This window comes from Colobus angolensis, unplaced genomic scaffold, assembly GCF_000951035.1.
Source record: "Colobus angolensis palliatus isolate OR3802 unplaced genomic scaffold, Cang.pa_1.0 Scaffold152, whole genome shotgun sequence".
In the NCBI taxonomy this organism is placed as follows: Eukaryota; Metazoa; Chordata; class Mammalia; order Primates; family Cercopithecidae; genus Colobus; species Colobus angolensis.
In genome coordinates, this window is record NW_012114622.1 from 6,775,199 (window position 1) to 6,790,815 (window position 15,617).

The following is a 15,617-nucleotide window of genomic DNA, read 5'->3' on the forward strand; positions in this document are numbered from 1 at the left end:
AGGTGGATCACTTGAGGTCAGGAGTTCAAGACCAGCCTGGCCAACATGGTGAAACTCTGTCTCTACTAAAAATACAAAATTAGCTGGGCATGGTGGTGCGTGCCTGTAGTCCCAGCTACTTGGGAGGCTGAGGCAAGAGAATTGCTTGAACCCAGGAGGCAAAGGTTGCAGTGAGCCGAGATCATGCCATTGCACTGCAGCCTGGGTGACAGAGCCAGACTCCATCTTGAAAACAAAACAAACAACAACAACAAAATTAGCCAGGCGTGGTGGCAGGCCCGTGTAATCCCAGCTACTTGGGAAGCTGAGGGAGGAGAATCGCTTGAACTCGGGAGGTGGAGGTTGCAGCGAGCCAAGATCATATCACTGCATTCCAGCCTGGGCAACAGAGACTCTGTCTCAAACCAAAAAAAAAAAAAGAAGAGAAAACAGGGCAAGTTTCCAGTGCCCTTCTGTAACAAACTGCTTAGTGTAGCAAGAACAGCTGTCCCATGCTTATGCACCCCAACAACTTATTACTATAAAAAACTATCAAAATCCAGTTTTGCTTTTGAAATAACCTATAATCCCAATATCATTCTTCAGGTGATGTTAACGGGGAAGAGGCAGGGGACCCCAAATCAAAGGAGTAGAGCAAAAACTGGACTAGTTATCAAAGCTCACATATTACTAAATGACTTAATTTTATTTTCTCTGTGAATAACACAACCATGTAAAACTGGTTAAAAGAAAGAAAGTAGGGGGGCCAGGCACAGTGGCTCACCCCTATAATCCCAGCACTTTGGGAGGCCGAGGCAGATGGATCACTTGAGCTCAGGAGTTGGAGACCAGCCTGGCAATATTGCAAAACTCTGTCTCTACCAAAAAACACAAAAATTAGCTGGGTGTGGTGGCAGGTATCTGTAATCCCAGGTACTTGGGAGGATGAGGTGAGAGGATGGCTTGAGCCCAGGAGGTATTGGTTGCAGTGAACCAAGATCACACCACTGCACTCCAGCCTGGGCAACAGAGCCAGATCCTGTCTCCAAAAAAAAAAAAAAAAAGTTTGAAAGTAGGGTAAGCATATCATGTATTTAACCTTTTATAATTTCTTTTTTAGCACTGACTTGAGATGTGATTCACATGCATACAATTCACCCATCTGAAGTGTATTAACTCAATGGTTTTTATTTATGAATACATTCAAGTTTATAGAACCATCACAAATTTAAAACATTTTATCACCCCAAAGAGAAATCTGTACCTGTTAGCAATCCCTTCCATTTCCCTCCAATCCCTGAGCCCTAGGCAATTACTAATCTACTTTGTCTCTAGGGATGTGCCCATATTTAACGTAACCATACACTATGTGTTTTTTTTGTTTCTAATTTTCTTTTTTCTTTGAGACAGGATCTCACTGTCACCCAGGCTCGAATACAATCACGGCCCACTGCAACCTCAACCTCCCGGGCTCAATCAATCCTCCCATCTAGACCTCCCAATAATGAACTACAGGCATGTGCCACCATGCCCAGCTAAATTTTACATTTATAGAGATGGGGTTTTGCCATATTGTCCAGGCTGGTCTCAAACTCCTGGGCTCAAGCAATCCACCTGCCTCGGCCTCTCAAAGTGTTGGGATTTCCGCCATGAGCTACCATGACTGGTCTTGTTTTGGGCTTTCGGTTAGCATGTTTTCAAAGTTCATGTTTTTGCATATATTAAGTACTTTTCTTTTGACAATATTCCATTATGTGCGTATCCTACATTTAATTTATTTATGGACCTTGGATTATTTCCAGTTTTGGCTATTACAAATAATGTTACCATGAACATTAGTGTATAAGATTTCTTTGTGGAGCTCACTTTGTGTGTTTTCCATTTTCTTGGATATATACCTTGAAATGGAATTGCTAAGTAATGTGGTAACTCTATGTTTTACCTACTTAAGAACTAACAGACTTTAAAGGGGCATTTACATTTACATTTCCAGTGTATAAGGGGTTCTAATTTCTCCATATCCTTACCAACATTTGATTTTTTTTTTATTATAGCCATCCTTATGGGTCTGAAATGATATCTCATTGTGGTTTTGATTTACATTTCTCTGATGGCTATCAAAGTAGAGCATCGTTTCATTTTCTTATTGGCCATTTGTACATCTTTGGAGAAATGTCTGTTCAAATATTTTCTCCATTTAAAAACTGGACTTATCAGGAGTTTGAGACCAGCCTGGCCAACATGGTGAAACCGCGTCTCTACTAAAAATACAAAAAAATTAGCCAGGGACAGTGGCAGGCACCTGTAATCCCACCTACTCAGGAGGCTAAGGTGGGAGGATCCCTTGAGCCCGGGAGGCAGAGAGGTTCCATTGACCCAAGATTGTGCCACTGCACTCCAGCCTGGGCGACAGAGCGAGACTACGTCTTGAAAAAATAAGAATAAATAAAACAAAAACTGGACTTATTATTATTACTTTTTAGAAGCATAGTTTTGCTATGTTGCTCAGGTTGGACTTGAACTCCTGGGATCAATCAATCCTCCTGCCTCAGCCTCCCAAATACCTGGGAATACAGGCGTGCACCACCGCACCTGGCTGGGTTTCTTCATTAATGAATTTTTACATGTTAGGGTCACAAATCCCTTATCAGACATGATTTACAAAAATTTTATCCTACTCTGTGGGTTGCCTTGCCACTTTCTGTGTTTAACCTTCTGTTATGTGAAGCTAACTAACTCAGAGAAATAGAACTTACGATCTTGGCTTCACAGGCACCATGTACTATTCCAACTATTCTCAAATACTTTGCAAAGGATTGCTTTACACTCTTAAAAATTGAGGAGCCTGGGCTGGGCACATTGACTCACACCTGTAATCTCAGCACTTTGGGGGGCCAAGGTGGGCGGATCACAAGGTCAGAAGTTTGAGACCGGCCTAGCCAATTTGGTGAAACCCCGTCTCTACTAAAAATACAAAAAATTAGCCGGGTGTGGTGGCACATGCCTGTAGTCCTAGCTACTTGGGAGGCTGAGGCAGGAGAATCGCTTGAACCCGAGAGGCGGAGGCTGCAGTGAGCTGAGATCGCGAAACTGCACTCCAGCCTGGGCAACAGAGTAAGACTCTTGTCTCCAAAAAATAAAAATAAAAATAAATACTAATAATAGAGGAGTCCAAAAGGATTATATTGCTTCTTACATTAGAAATTAAAACAGGCCGGGCATGGTGGCTCACGCCTGTAATCCCAGCACTTTGAGAGGCCGAGGCGGGCAGATCACGAGGTCAGGAGATCGAGACCATCCTGGCTAACACGGTGAAATCCCATCTCTACTAAAAATACAAAAAATTAGCTAGGCGTGGTGGCAGGCACCTGTAGTCCCAGCTACTTGGGAGGCTGAGGCAGGAGAATAGGGTGAACCCAGGAGGCAGAGCTTGTAGTGAGCCGAGATTGTGCCATGGCACTACAGCCTGGGCTTCAGAGCGAGACTCTGCCTCAAAAAAAAAAAAAGAAAAAGAAATTAAAACAAAAAATTAAAGTATTTAATTCATTTAAAAATAATAAATTCCTTAAATATCAATATAAATATTTTTTTCAAAGGAAATTTTCCAAAATAAAAAAAAGTCAAAAGAATGGCACCATTTTACATTTTCATGATCTTTTAAATGTCTGGCTGAATAGAAGACATTATCTGCTTCTTTCAATCAAACAAAACAATGTATCTGTTACAATATATTGTTTTAGATGAAAAACATGAAGAAATTGCAGCCTTACAGTTACGTAGTTGGAAAAGGGAGGAAAGACCATTTTTAATAGCCTTTACATATAACTGCAGATAGGTGATATAGCCTCTGGAAAGCCCTATGAGTTATGCTTTATTGAAACTCCTAACCACTTTCTTTCTATATGAGCTCGTAACTTTTATTAGGAAGTTGTTAATGGGAGGGTGGGATGTGAAGAAGTGACAGACACTATCATGTTAATGACTGAAATAATAATATAATTTAAGGCTGGGCACGGTGGGTCACACCTGTAATCCCAGCACTTTGGGAGGCTGCGGTGGGAGGAGTCCTTGAGGCCAGGAGGTTGAGGCTGTGGTGAGCTATGATCACGCCAGTGCACTCCAGCCTAGGCAACAGAACGAGACTTGGTCTCCAAAAATAATAATAATAATAATAACAGTAATAATAATAATCTAATTTCTTCCATTTATACTATGCAGATAAAACGGACCAAAAAAAAAAAAAAGATAATTCTCTTTCTTCAAATAGCTACTTTCATGATAAACTAGAAGGGTGTTATACTAGCGGTCATGTTGAAATTAAGTTAAAGTAGGGATCATTAAAGTGATAACACAAAAGTATGAATAGAGGGGGAGAAAAATGGTAGACTGAAAGATTTAATATGTAAGCTTTTTACTATGACCAACAGAAAACGCAGAGCTGAGTCTCAACCCGGGTTTTATAATGAATATTTCTCACTATTTAGGTTAATAACTAAATATATGGGGGTGGGGAGCAGGTGGGCAGCAAAAATCAGTAAAATACCATCCTCAAATATCTGCCATTTTTTCATCCACTTATTTATCAAGAATGTATTTTAAAACAACCAGGTATCATCTAACTCTGTGGTCTGCAAGCTTTTATTCACATAAAAACCACTGTGGCACCTGTTTCAAATGAAGAGTCTCAGCCCCACTTAACAGTTAGGTTTGAAATGAGAGTCTACGTATCTATACTTTTATAAAGCACCTAATCATGACACAAATGGGCCATGGGCTTCACTTTAAGAAATATCTGTTCCACAGATGTTTTCCAAATGTCATGTTTCATTAAAAATAAGGTGGCAACAAACTTGTCATTCCAAGTGAATTTTTTGCTAAACTATTAAGAAAACTAAATATACTACATATTTGAAGTCTTAAGTCTCTCTCTGTGGTTAACTTTTTTTCAAAATTAAAAGTAGACCTGAGTAGTACTCTGTAAGACTTTTTTTTTTTTGAGACAGAGTCTCGCTCTGTCACCTAGGCTGGAGTGCAGGGGCTCTACCTTAGCTCACCGCAACCTCTGACTCCCGGGTTCAAGGGATTCTCCTGCCTCAGCCTCCCAAGTAGCTGGGATTACAGGTATGCACCACCACACTCAGCTAATTTTGTATTTTTAGTAGAGTTGGAGTTTCACCAGGCTGGTCTTGAACTCCTGACCTCAAGTGATCTGCCAGCCTCAGCCTCCCAAAGTGCTGGGATTACAGACAGGTGTGAGCCACGGTGCCCTGCTGAGACTTTCATAGAGGAGTTAACTTAACTGATTCCATTCATATGCCTAGATAATAAAGTACTGTATGTGACAGGTGTCACACTGAGACCGGATATTAGGACCAGATGTCAGCTTAGTTCTGTGTTCCTTTACCAATGCAATCAAATCCTACTTCATGTTTGCTGTGAATGAAACTGAACATGTATCCTACAATACAAAACAAAAATAATCCCTCCAAATCGTCCATAGATTAAAAATCTAAACATACAAACAACTCGAAAACTTAAAAAAAGAGATCTTGGGCTGGGCGTGGTGACTCACGCCTGTAATCCCAGCGCTTTGGAAGGCTGAGGCGGGCGGATCAGGAGGTCAGAAGATCAAGACCATCCCGGCTAACACGGTGAAACCCTGTCTCTACTAAAAATACAAAAAATTAGCCGGACGTGAGGGCGTGGTGGCGGGCGCCTGTAGTCCCAGCTAGAATGGCGTGAACCCGGGAGGCGGAGCTTGCAGTGAGCAGAGATCGCGCCACTGCACTCCAGCCAGGCAGAAGTGCAAGACTCCGTCTCAAAAAATATAAATACATAAAAATAAAATAAAATAAAGATCTTGGCTTAACATACTGCTTCAAATAATTATTACCATTATCTGCTTAGTAAACTTGCATATTCATCCCCTAGGAAACAAATAGCTACAAAATATAAATTAAAATTTCCGGCCGGGCGCGGTGGCTCAAGCCTGTAATCCCAGCACTTTGGGAGGCCGAGATGGGTGGATCACGAGGTCAGAAGATCGACCATCCTGGCTAACACGGTGAAACCCCGTCTCTACTAAAAAATACAAAAAATTAGCCGGGCGACGTGGCGGGCGCCTGTAGTCCCCGCTACTCGGGAGGCTGAGGCAGGAGAATGGCGTAAACCCGGGAGGCGGAGCTTGCGGTGAGCTGAGATCCGGCCACTGCACTCCAGCCTGGGCGACAGAGCCAGACTCCATCTCAAATTAAAAAAAAAAAAAAAAAAAAATTTAACCGTTTGGAACTTAAAAGACGAGACTTCTATCAAATATGAGTAATCCAGATTTAATACACTAAATAAATTAAGTCAAACATTAGAAAAACATCAATTAGGACACACAGAAGCTTTGCCCTTCTGATTTTATCCAATATTTACTATGTATCCTAAGTTGTCCATTAATCTAAAAATAGTTTAAACAACGGCCAACTCAAATCCTTTTTTTAGCCCGATTCTCACACCATTACCAACTGTCCAACAAAACAAACAAAAAGACTCAAATTCACAAGTAGGTCCTATCTAAAGAGAAAGATTCAGAGACATGGTAGAAAAGCTTAAAATCACTGTCACCAAATCGAAGGTTTATTTTTTAAAAAAAGCTTAAAATCATGAATTTGTATGGGCAATTGTCCAATTAATAGGTAAAAACACCCAAATACAGATTTTGCCCTTCTGAAGGTCTATCTGGGATGTAAACGCCTACATTCCCTGAAATAATGGCGAAGGAATGCAATATCACCTAACACAGTACCTTTCTGCTGTATCTCTAAGAAAAACCCAATTTTCATTCTTTAAGCACAGAGCAATTTCTCTTAGGAACAATTGTCCCCAAACAGAATATTTGATATGCGCTAGTTTCCTAAGAAATATCAATAATAAAGATCAAATCAATTTGCCTAACCAAAACTGTTACACCAAACAAGTATCACTAAAAATAGGAGGAAGAAAACTAGGAAAGGTTGTTACAGAAAGATTTTGGAAAAAATAAGTCCAAAAACATACATTGTCCAACACACATAATTGGCTCTTTCTCTGCCTCTTCAAACCCCTACACATATGCACCTTGACTAAAATTGGCAACTCTGTTACTTCTAAACAGCTTAAGAACTAATGGTTACCTAATGAAATAACCAGGTTTCAGGTTTCAACACTGTGGATGTTTCAACTTTTTCTTTCCTTATTAATAAGTATACAATAGGACAAATACTCTTCATATTTTCTAAATCTTCCCAAAATTATTTTTCACTAAAAACATGTATTTATGAGCCTAAATGCTCCTTTGTTAAGAACTACTGGCAATTAATTTGTGCTTCTTAGAGTCATATAGTTTTTCCAAGCTGAGGATCATTTGGCTTGTAATTTAGGCATTCCAAATTCTAGGACAGGTTATATATTGTTTAAAAGGTGAAATACGGCTGGACTCACACCTGTAATCCCAACAGTTTGGGAGGCTGAGGCAGAAGGATCACTTAAGTCCAGGAGCTCAAGACCAGCCTGGGAAACATAGTGGGACTTCCTCTCTACCTAAATAGTAAATAAATAAAAATTTGTAAAGTAAACTATTATTTCTAAGAGTAGAGAGAGAAAATTTTAGGGCCTTAAGGGTTCATATGAATTGATGAGGCCAAACACATACCTCTTCCTCCTCTTATCCAACAAAACTTGAAGAATCAACCACACACTGGAAACAGATTGAGAGAGAACCATCCACTCTTATGCCCCAAATATTACGATGTACCTGTCTTCCCAATAGTTTAAATTATTGGAGAAATTTGTAATGTACTGCATATATATAGCCTAAATGCAAACTTAATCCATTCATTTACTGAACACTTTTAAGCATCAAAATATTATTTCTTAGGTCTTTAAGACATAAAGATGAATAACGCCATCTCTTCAACTCAAGAAGCTCAAAACCCAATGGAAGAACTCTAAATAACAGCATATTAAATGCTGTAAGAGTAGTGCACAAGGTTAAATGGACCTAAGAAAGGGATCAAAAGGTGAATCAGGAATAAAAAAAAAAAAAAAAAACACCACGGCCGGGCACAGTGGCTCACGCCTGCAATCCCAGCACTTTGGGAGGCCAAGGCGGGCAGATCACTTGAGGTCAGGAGTTCAAGACCAGCTTGGTCAACATGGTGAAACCCCATCTCTACTAAAAATACAAAAAAATTAGCTGGGCATTGTGGCGTGTGCTTGTAATCCCAGCTACCCAGGAGGCTGAGGCAGAATTGCTTGAACCTAGGAGGCAGAGGTTGCAGTGAGCCGAGATCACGCCACTCCACTTTAGCCTGGGCAACAGAGCAAGACTCCATCTCAAAAAAAAACAAAAAATAAACACAAAAAAACAAAACCATGAAATAAATAATACAGCCATAATTCCACACAGAAATCCTATGTTTGGCAGGGGGATCAACCTATATGCAAATAGTTTTATTACCATTAAACTGGCAAAAACAATAAGCAAGGGGCTTCAGAAGAGTATCCTTGAACACTATAAGGTAATTCCAGCAGCTCTCTACATGCAAAATTGAACTTCCTTACTAGAGTTAAAAAACAAACAAACAAAAAAATCACAGCAATAAACCTTGCAGTGATTTTGCTTGTCTGCAATAATTTCCCTGTTAGGGGGCACGAATCACAAATCTTAGCACCAAGAGAGAAATGACTATCCGTATATTTCAGTAACAAAGTTAAGAATCAGGTTTATTCTACAAACTTGAACTTCAGTGCTACTAAAAAGCTAAATCTACACCTGCATCTTGTAGGACTCTTTATCTACCCCATCCCTTGGCATTTTTCCAAAGCAAATCCATGATTCAGAGTGGTTTTAATTTTTTTCTTATTATTCTTTAGTTTCATTCAGTTTGTTTTTCTCATCCATGATTTCAGGTCATTTTGGATACTCTTTTTTCCTCCAGATTTTCAATATTGTCTTAAACATCACACAAGGTGCAGCTCATTCATATTTTCCATCAGTCACTCCTTAAGGTGTTATTTAATGGCTATTTTAGTTGAAGCTGAATAAAGTATCTAGGATTTGCTTTGAAGTAATGAGGGTGGGAGAAGCAAATGAAGTCACAGAGGAAACAAGATTAGCCGTAAATTGAAGCTCTATGACAGGTACTTCATATATTATACTACTTTTCTTATATGTTTGAAATGTATTATTAAAAAGTTAAAGAAAAGGCTATATGAAGATGACTTCCTTGTTGATAATCAGATGTCTAAATTGCCTTTCAGACTGAAGGAAAAGATATACGAGCCACCAAAAAGGTTTGGACAAGTTGAGCGTGCAAAATAAAAACGGCTATCACTGATATTAACACACTAAGAGAAATCCATGAATCCATAGCGATACTTAATCTTCAGGGAGAAAAAAAGGTCTTTTTTGCAGAAAGTATGAGCCAGTAAACAGACACAGACCAATAGAATTGTGGATTTTAAAAACAAAACAAAAAAACCACCATTGCTACTTCCAATGTAATAGCTGATTTAGTCATGATTTATCAATTGATAACTAGGTATAAGGTGATTAAAGAACATGGTATCAACTCACGGATTATTAACTGCAAAGGGGAACATGACCCTTAACAATGAGAAGATCACCCTAAACCAAGTGATCAAACAGAACCATCCAACAGAACCCAGCAGAAGCGCCTACTAATGTTAAGTATGCTATACAAAAATACTTAACCCAAATATCAAGGTTGAGTATAGACCTAACTGTAAAGTTTTCAGGAAATACATAAGATGAAGGGACAAGTTAAATGACATCATCAACCCCAAACCAAAAGCAAGCAAGCAAATAAACAACAAAAAACAAATACACCCAGAAAAGCAGTGTAAGTGTCCTTGACTCCTCAAATAGACAACAGCCCCAGGAGAGAATACTGGGACTACTAAAAGAGACAAAAGCAAATGATTCAATATGTAAATCTAGATTGATTCAGGTTAAAAAAAAAAAAAAAACATATTCTTGGGACAAGTGGGGAAATTTGAAGGACTAGATTTTAGAAATATTATTATTTTCTTGGGTGGGGAAATGGTATGGAGGTTATGTAACAACATTTTGCTCTTATTTATATGAGAATGCTGAAATATTTGGGCTGCAAAGTGTCAACATGCTTTCAAACAAACATGCATGGACCAGACATGGTGACTCGTGCCTGTCTGTAATCCGAACACAGGGAGACACTGAGATGGGCGAATCGCTTGAGCCCAGGAGTTCCAAGACCAGGCTGGGCAACATGGCGAATTCCTGTCTCTACAAAAAAAAACTACAAAAATTAGGCCGGGTGCGGTGGTTCACGCCTGTAATTCCAGCACTTTGGAAGGCAGAGGCAGGCAGATCACTTGAGGTCAGAAGTTCAAGACCAGCCTGGGCAACGTGGCGAAACCCGTCTCTACTTAAAATACAGAAATCAGCGGGGCATGGTGGCGGGCGCCTGTGATCCCAGCTACTCCGGAGGCTGAGGCAGGAGAATCGCTTGAACCCAGGAGGCGGAGGCTGCAGTAAGGCGAGATCGCGCCACTGCACTCCAGTCTGGGCAACAGGGCTTGAGGTTCCGTTTCAAAAAAAAAAAATTAGCTGGGCATGGTGGCGCGCGCCTGTACTCCCAGCTACTCAGGAGGCTGAGGTGGGAGGATCACAAAGCGCAGGGAGGAAGAAGCTACAGTAAGCTGTGAAGGTGTCACAGCACTCTAGCTTGAGTGACAGAGACCCTGTTCTCAACTAATCAGCATGGGGAGATAAAGCAAGTATGGCAAGGCTTTCAACTGTTGATTCCAGGTGAAGAGTTGTCCTACAGGTGTTCACTGCACTTTTCTTTCAGCTTTTCTCTATGTTCTAAACTTTGCACAATAAAACCCTTGGGGGAAATACTTTTTCTACAAATTTTCACCACCATCTGTCTGCCCCAAGGAAACACCACAGTTCTAAAACATTCAAGAGGTCATGGTAACATTTCTGTGTCTTTGTCATTTTAGATAAATTCTAAAAATTAACAATGAATTTCGGAAACTTTCAATGAAACCTCAGTTAATAATCCTTCACTTTCAGATGACAAATACTACATCAGAAAAGAAGTAAACAGTTCTGATACAGTAATTTTAAGACTTTGCATGCTCGGGCATGCTAACAGTATGTAAAATGTAAATAGTGCGAAGATTTCTGGACTGAAACCAGTCCTCGAGCAAACACAAAACAATTTAGTCAAACTGCCGACAAAATGAAATCTACAGTCTTACAGACTATGCAATAGAACGCTCCTATTTTGCCTCATCTCTGTCAACCTTCAATAATATCTTCCACGTTATAAGCTAGGGAACCTGAAAAATGAAAATCTAAGTGCATGTCGTTGCTATGGCAATGGGAAATTTCAGGAAATTGAGACTGCAGGCTACCTAGCCTCCATTTTAGAAACTGTATTTATCTAAACACACCAGGACTTAGATCGAAAAACAAATTTAATGGCATATTTCAAAACTATTTAGCTTCCTCTCTCACACTAAAAGGTACTCTCCTACAAAATTCTGAATACAAAGGGCAAAAGAAACAAACCACACTAATCTAACCTAAAAGTCTGAATTTTTAAATATTTAGTTGTCACTCATATTTACTACTAAAACATGCTTTTATTTACAGTGGCCAAAACAGACTTCTCATTTTTAACTTATCATATACCTGCAATGTTTATGTAGCTGGAAAAACGAAAATGAAATGTGACTAAAAGGGAGAAAAGGAAGAAAACGAAAGAAAGCCACAATATTCCCAAAACCACAGCATAACTTGCTTCTTTCTTCACTCGCTCTTTTAAATCTTAATTCTCCAGATTAGCTTTGTCTCAAATATTTCTCAAACTAGTAACCTATTTCTGGGTACACTACATTTGGCTGGGTGAAAGAAACACTGTCAAGTTTTTCTAAAACGGCGGGTGCGCGTTAAAATAATTCCTACCCACTCTAATACCAAAGCGATATCAAAGGAAAGCATCCCATCTGGGGTAGTCCCATGAATCTAAATAGGACGAAGCAGCCTACCGGCTATTGTCTAAATCAAGTATTTACTCGTATTCGTGCCTGAGACAGGGAAGTAAAAAAAAAAATAAATTTTAATCAGATCTTGCTCCCCACTCCCACCACTCTTGTATATACCCCGTCCCCAGGGTTCACTAGACCCAATTCCTTCCTCAGGCGAACATGTCTGGAGCAGTCGGAGGAACAGACGTGGAGAAGAGGTCGCCACGAGGCCCCACCACTCTCCTTCCTCACCTGCTCCGTGGCTCCGTCTCCTGACATGGCCTCAGCTGATTACAACGTGCGCACTGACCGTCGATGGGAAGCTAGAAAAGAAAAATTAAACTAAAAACCACCCCCAAATCAGTAAAGTTACCCCCTGCCCAGCTGAGCCAGACCGCCAACACCAATCGCCACCGCCCACTCAGATATGAATTAAAATGGCTGCGCCCCTGCCGGCCGAGGAGGGGGTGTGTGGCTTCCGCATTAACTTCCGGGGCAATGGGCGGGGCTAATTTCGCGACTCGTTGGTTATTTCGAGCGTGCAGAAGGCAGCGAGATCCCGGGGCGGGCCGAATTCCTGGGCTGACGTCACTACCCCAGCCTGGAGAGGCTGTTGCTGAGCCGCCTCCAACCGGCTGGAAGGCGGGAATTTGTTTCGCCTGGAGGCTCGCGCGCTTTTTGAAATTCAGTTAAAAAGCTTTAGAGCCTGGCTCCTCACAGTTGAAGCCTGATTGCTAGTCAGCAATGCTAACCGTTAAATGCCTCCTATATTTAGGGGATAAGGAATCCCTGAAGGTTTTCGCTGGTCTCACTTCCTGCTTTTTACTTTTCTTGGGGGTGGGAGGGATAGATCAAGCCCACGTTAATTTTTACTGCCGCCGTCTACTCTTATGTAGAAAGTTTTGAAGTCTGTGAGACCTAGATTTTCAGCTCGACATCTCAGCATCGTTCCTTGACTGCAAAGTGGATATGATTGGAGCCCAGACTGCTTGGATTTTAACGAAGATAAGTAATTAAACTTCGTACCTCAGCTTTCTGGCCTATCGATGGGAATAATAGTACCTGCAACTGAAATAAATTATACATAGAAAGGTGTTAGGAACAGTATCTGGCATTAAGATTAAATGAGATTGACCGGGCGTGGTGACCCACGTCTGTAATCCCAGCACTTTGGGAGGCCAAGACGAATGGATCAGGAGTTCTAGGCCGGGCGTGGTGGCTCACGCCTGTAATCGCAGCACTTTGGGAGGCCGGGGCGGGCGGATCATGAGGTGAGGAGATCGAGACCATCTTGGCTAACACCGTGAAAAAAAATTAAATGAGCTAAGTCTTCTGAAACTGCTCTTCCATTTAAGCGTCATTGTAAGATGTCTGCAAGCATTTCTAGCCTACAGGGGTTCGATGCCCCAAAGTAACCTGTTGAACTATTCCCAGACTCGCCTTATTCTTTTAGATCTCCTTTCCTCTGCTCAAACTTACACTTACTCCCTTTCCATAGGCTGAAATCTTACCCTTAATATAATCAGACACATGGGCAAAAGATGTGTATTAACAGATGTTCATTGCCCCATCCAGCAATGGAGGACTAGTTAAAAATACCACAAGATTTATCTCTGCAATGGAATGTCACGCAGCAAACCGATGCTAATGTACGATGACTGACAGAAAGGCAACCACCGTATGAAATGAAAAGCAGAATATGAAAGTGTTTTACGTATATATACTTACCAATTTAGCATCCCTAATCAAAAAATCCAAAATCTGAAATGCTCCAATGAGCATTTCCTTTGAGAGTCATGTCAGTGCTTAAAAAGTTAGATTTAGGAGCATTTTGAGTTTTGGAACATTTAGGATTTTTTTTTTTTTTCTCTTGAGGCAGAGTCTTATTCTGTCGCCCAGGCCAGAGTGCAGTGGTGCGATCTCAGCTCACTGCACCCTCCGCCTCCCAGGTTCAAACGATTCTCCTGCCTCAGCCTCCTGAGTAGCTGGGATTACAGGCGCGCACCACCACGCCCGGCTAATTTTCTTTCTTTCTTTTTTTTTTTGGAGATAGAGTCTCACTCTGTAGCCGGGGCTGGAGTGCAGTGGCACTATCTTGGCTCACTGCAAGCTCTGCCTCCCGGGTTCAGGCCATTCTCCTGCTTCAGCCTCCCGAGTAGCTGGGACTACAGACATTTTTAGTAGAGATGGGGTTTCACTGTGTTAGCCAGGACGGTCTTGATCTCCTGACCTCGTGAGCCGCCCACCTTGGCCTCCCAAAGTGCTGGGATTACAGGCGTGAGCCACGGCGCTCAGCCTAATTTTTGTATTTTTAGTAGAGATGGGGTTTCACCATGTTGGCCGAGCTGGTCTGAACTCCTGACCTCAAGTGATCCACCCAACTTGGCCTCCCCAAGTGCTGGGATTACAGGCATGAGCCACCGTGCCTGGCCCAGACTTTTGAATTAGGAATACTCAACCTGTATATATCTCTTTTTTTTTTTTTTTTTTTTGAGACTGAGTCTTGCTCTTTCACCCAGGCTGGAGTGCAGTGGCACGATCTCGGCTCAGTGCAACCTCTGCCTCCTGGGTTCAAGCAATTCTCGTGCCTCAGCCTCCTGAGTAGCTGGGATTACAGGCTCCCGCCACCACGCCGGGCTAATTTTTGTATTTTCAGTCGAGACAGGATTTCACCATGTTGGCCAGACTGGTCTCCGACTCCTGACCTTAGGTGATCCACCAGCTTTGGCCTCCCAAAGTTCTGGGATTACAGGCATGAGCCACCACACCCGGCCTCAACCTGTATATAGCTTTAAAAAATTAAAAGTGGTTATATCTACATTGTGTGTCACATAAATTTACTCTTTTTATCTGTTTTTTGATTTTTCTTTATTGAACTGACATAAGAACAACAAAGTCTTAAAACAGTATTCATACTGTATCTTTCAGAGTTTCACTCAAATGCCATTTTTTCCAGTTTTTTGTTTTGTTTTGTTTTGACAGGGTCCCCCTCTGTTGCCTAGGCTGGAGTGCAGTGGTGAGATCTTGGCTCACTGCAACCTCTGCCTCTCAGGTTCAAGCGATTCTCCAACTTCAGCCTCCTGAGTAGTTAGGATTATGGGCGCCTGCCCCCATGCCTGGCTAATTTTTGTATTTTTAGTAGAGACAGGGTTTCAGCATGTTCCCCAGGCTGATCTTGAACTCCTGGACTCAAGCAATCCTCCTGCCTTGGTCTCCCAAAGTGTTGGGATTACAGGCGTAAGCTGTGGCGCCTGGCCTCCATTTTTTCCAGTGTTTTTAACAAATATGGAGATAAAAGTTTAAATAATAATATAATGAACACCTATATACCTACCACCTTGATTGACATTTTGGTGTGTTTGCTTTATATGTATATATTTACATACACAGTTTTTTTGGCAGGGAGAGCCAGATTGTTTTTTATTTTTATTTTTCTGCCTAGAGTCTTTTAGTATTACAGTTTCAGGTTTTGTTCACAGAATAATATGAAAATAAATTACAGACATTGTGACAATCCCAAAATAGTCAATTTGTGTTTTCTGTGAATAATGACATTCTCCTCCATAGTCACA

At 41.1% G+C, this 15,617-nt stretch overlaps 1 protein-coding gene across 1 annotated transcript in view; it reads right to left on the reverse strand.

Annotated features, from left to right (window-relative positions):
* The window catches only part of CSTF3 (cleavage stimulation factor, 3' pre-RNA, subunit 3, 77kDa), a 79,605-nt gene extending 67,087 nt beyond the window's left edge, over window positions 1-12,518 (reverse strand). The window contains exon 1 of the mRNA XM_011936367.1: window positions 12,298-12,518. Coding sequence (XP_011791757.1) covers window positions 12,298-12,324 — 27 coding nt within the window. The 5' untranslated portion in view covers window positions 12,325-12,518. The remainder of the gene's footprint in view (window positions 1-12,297) is intronic.
* Between the last annotated feature and the right edge of the window lie 3,099 nt (window positions 12,519-15,617).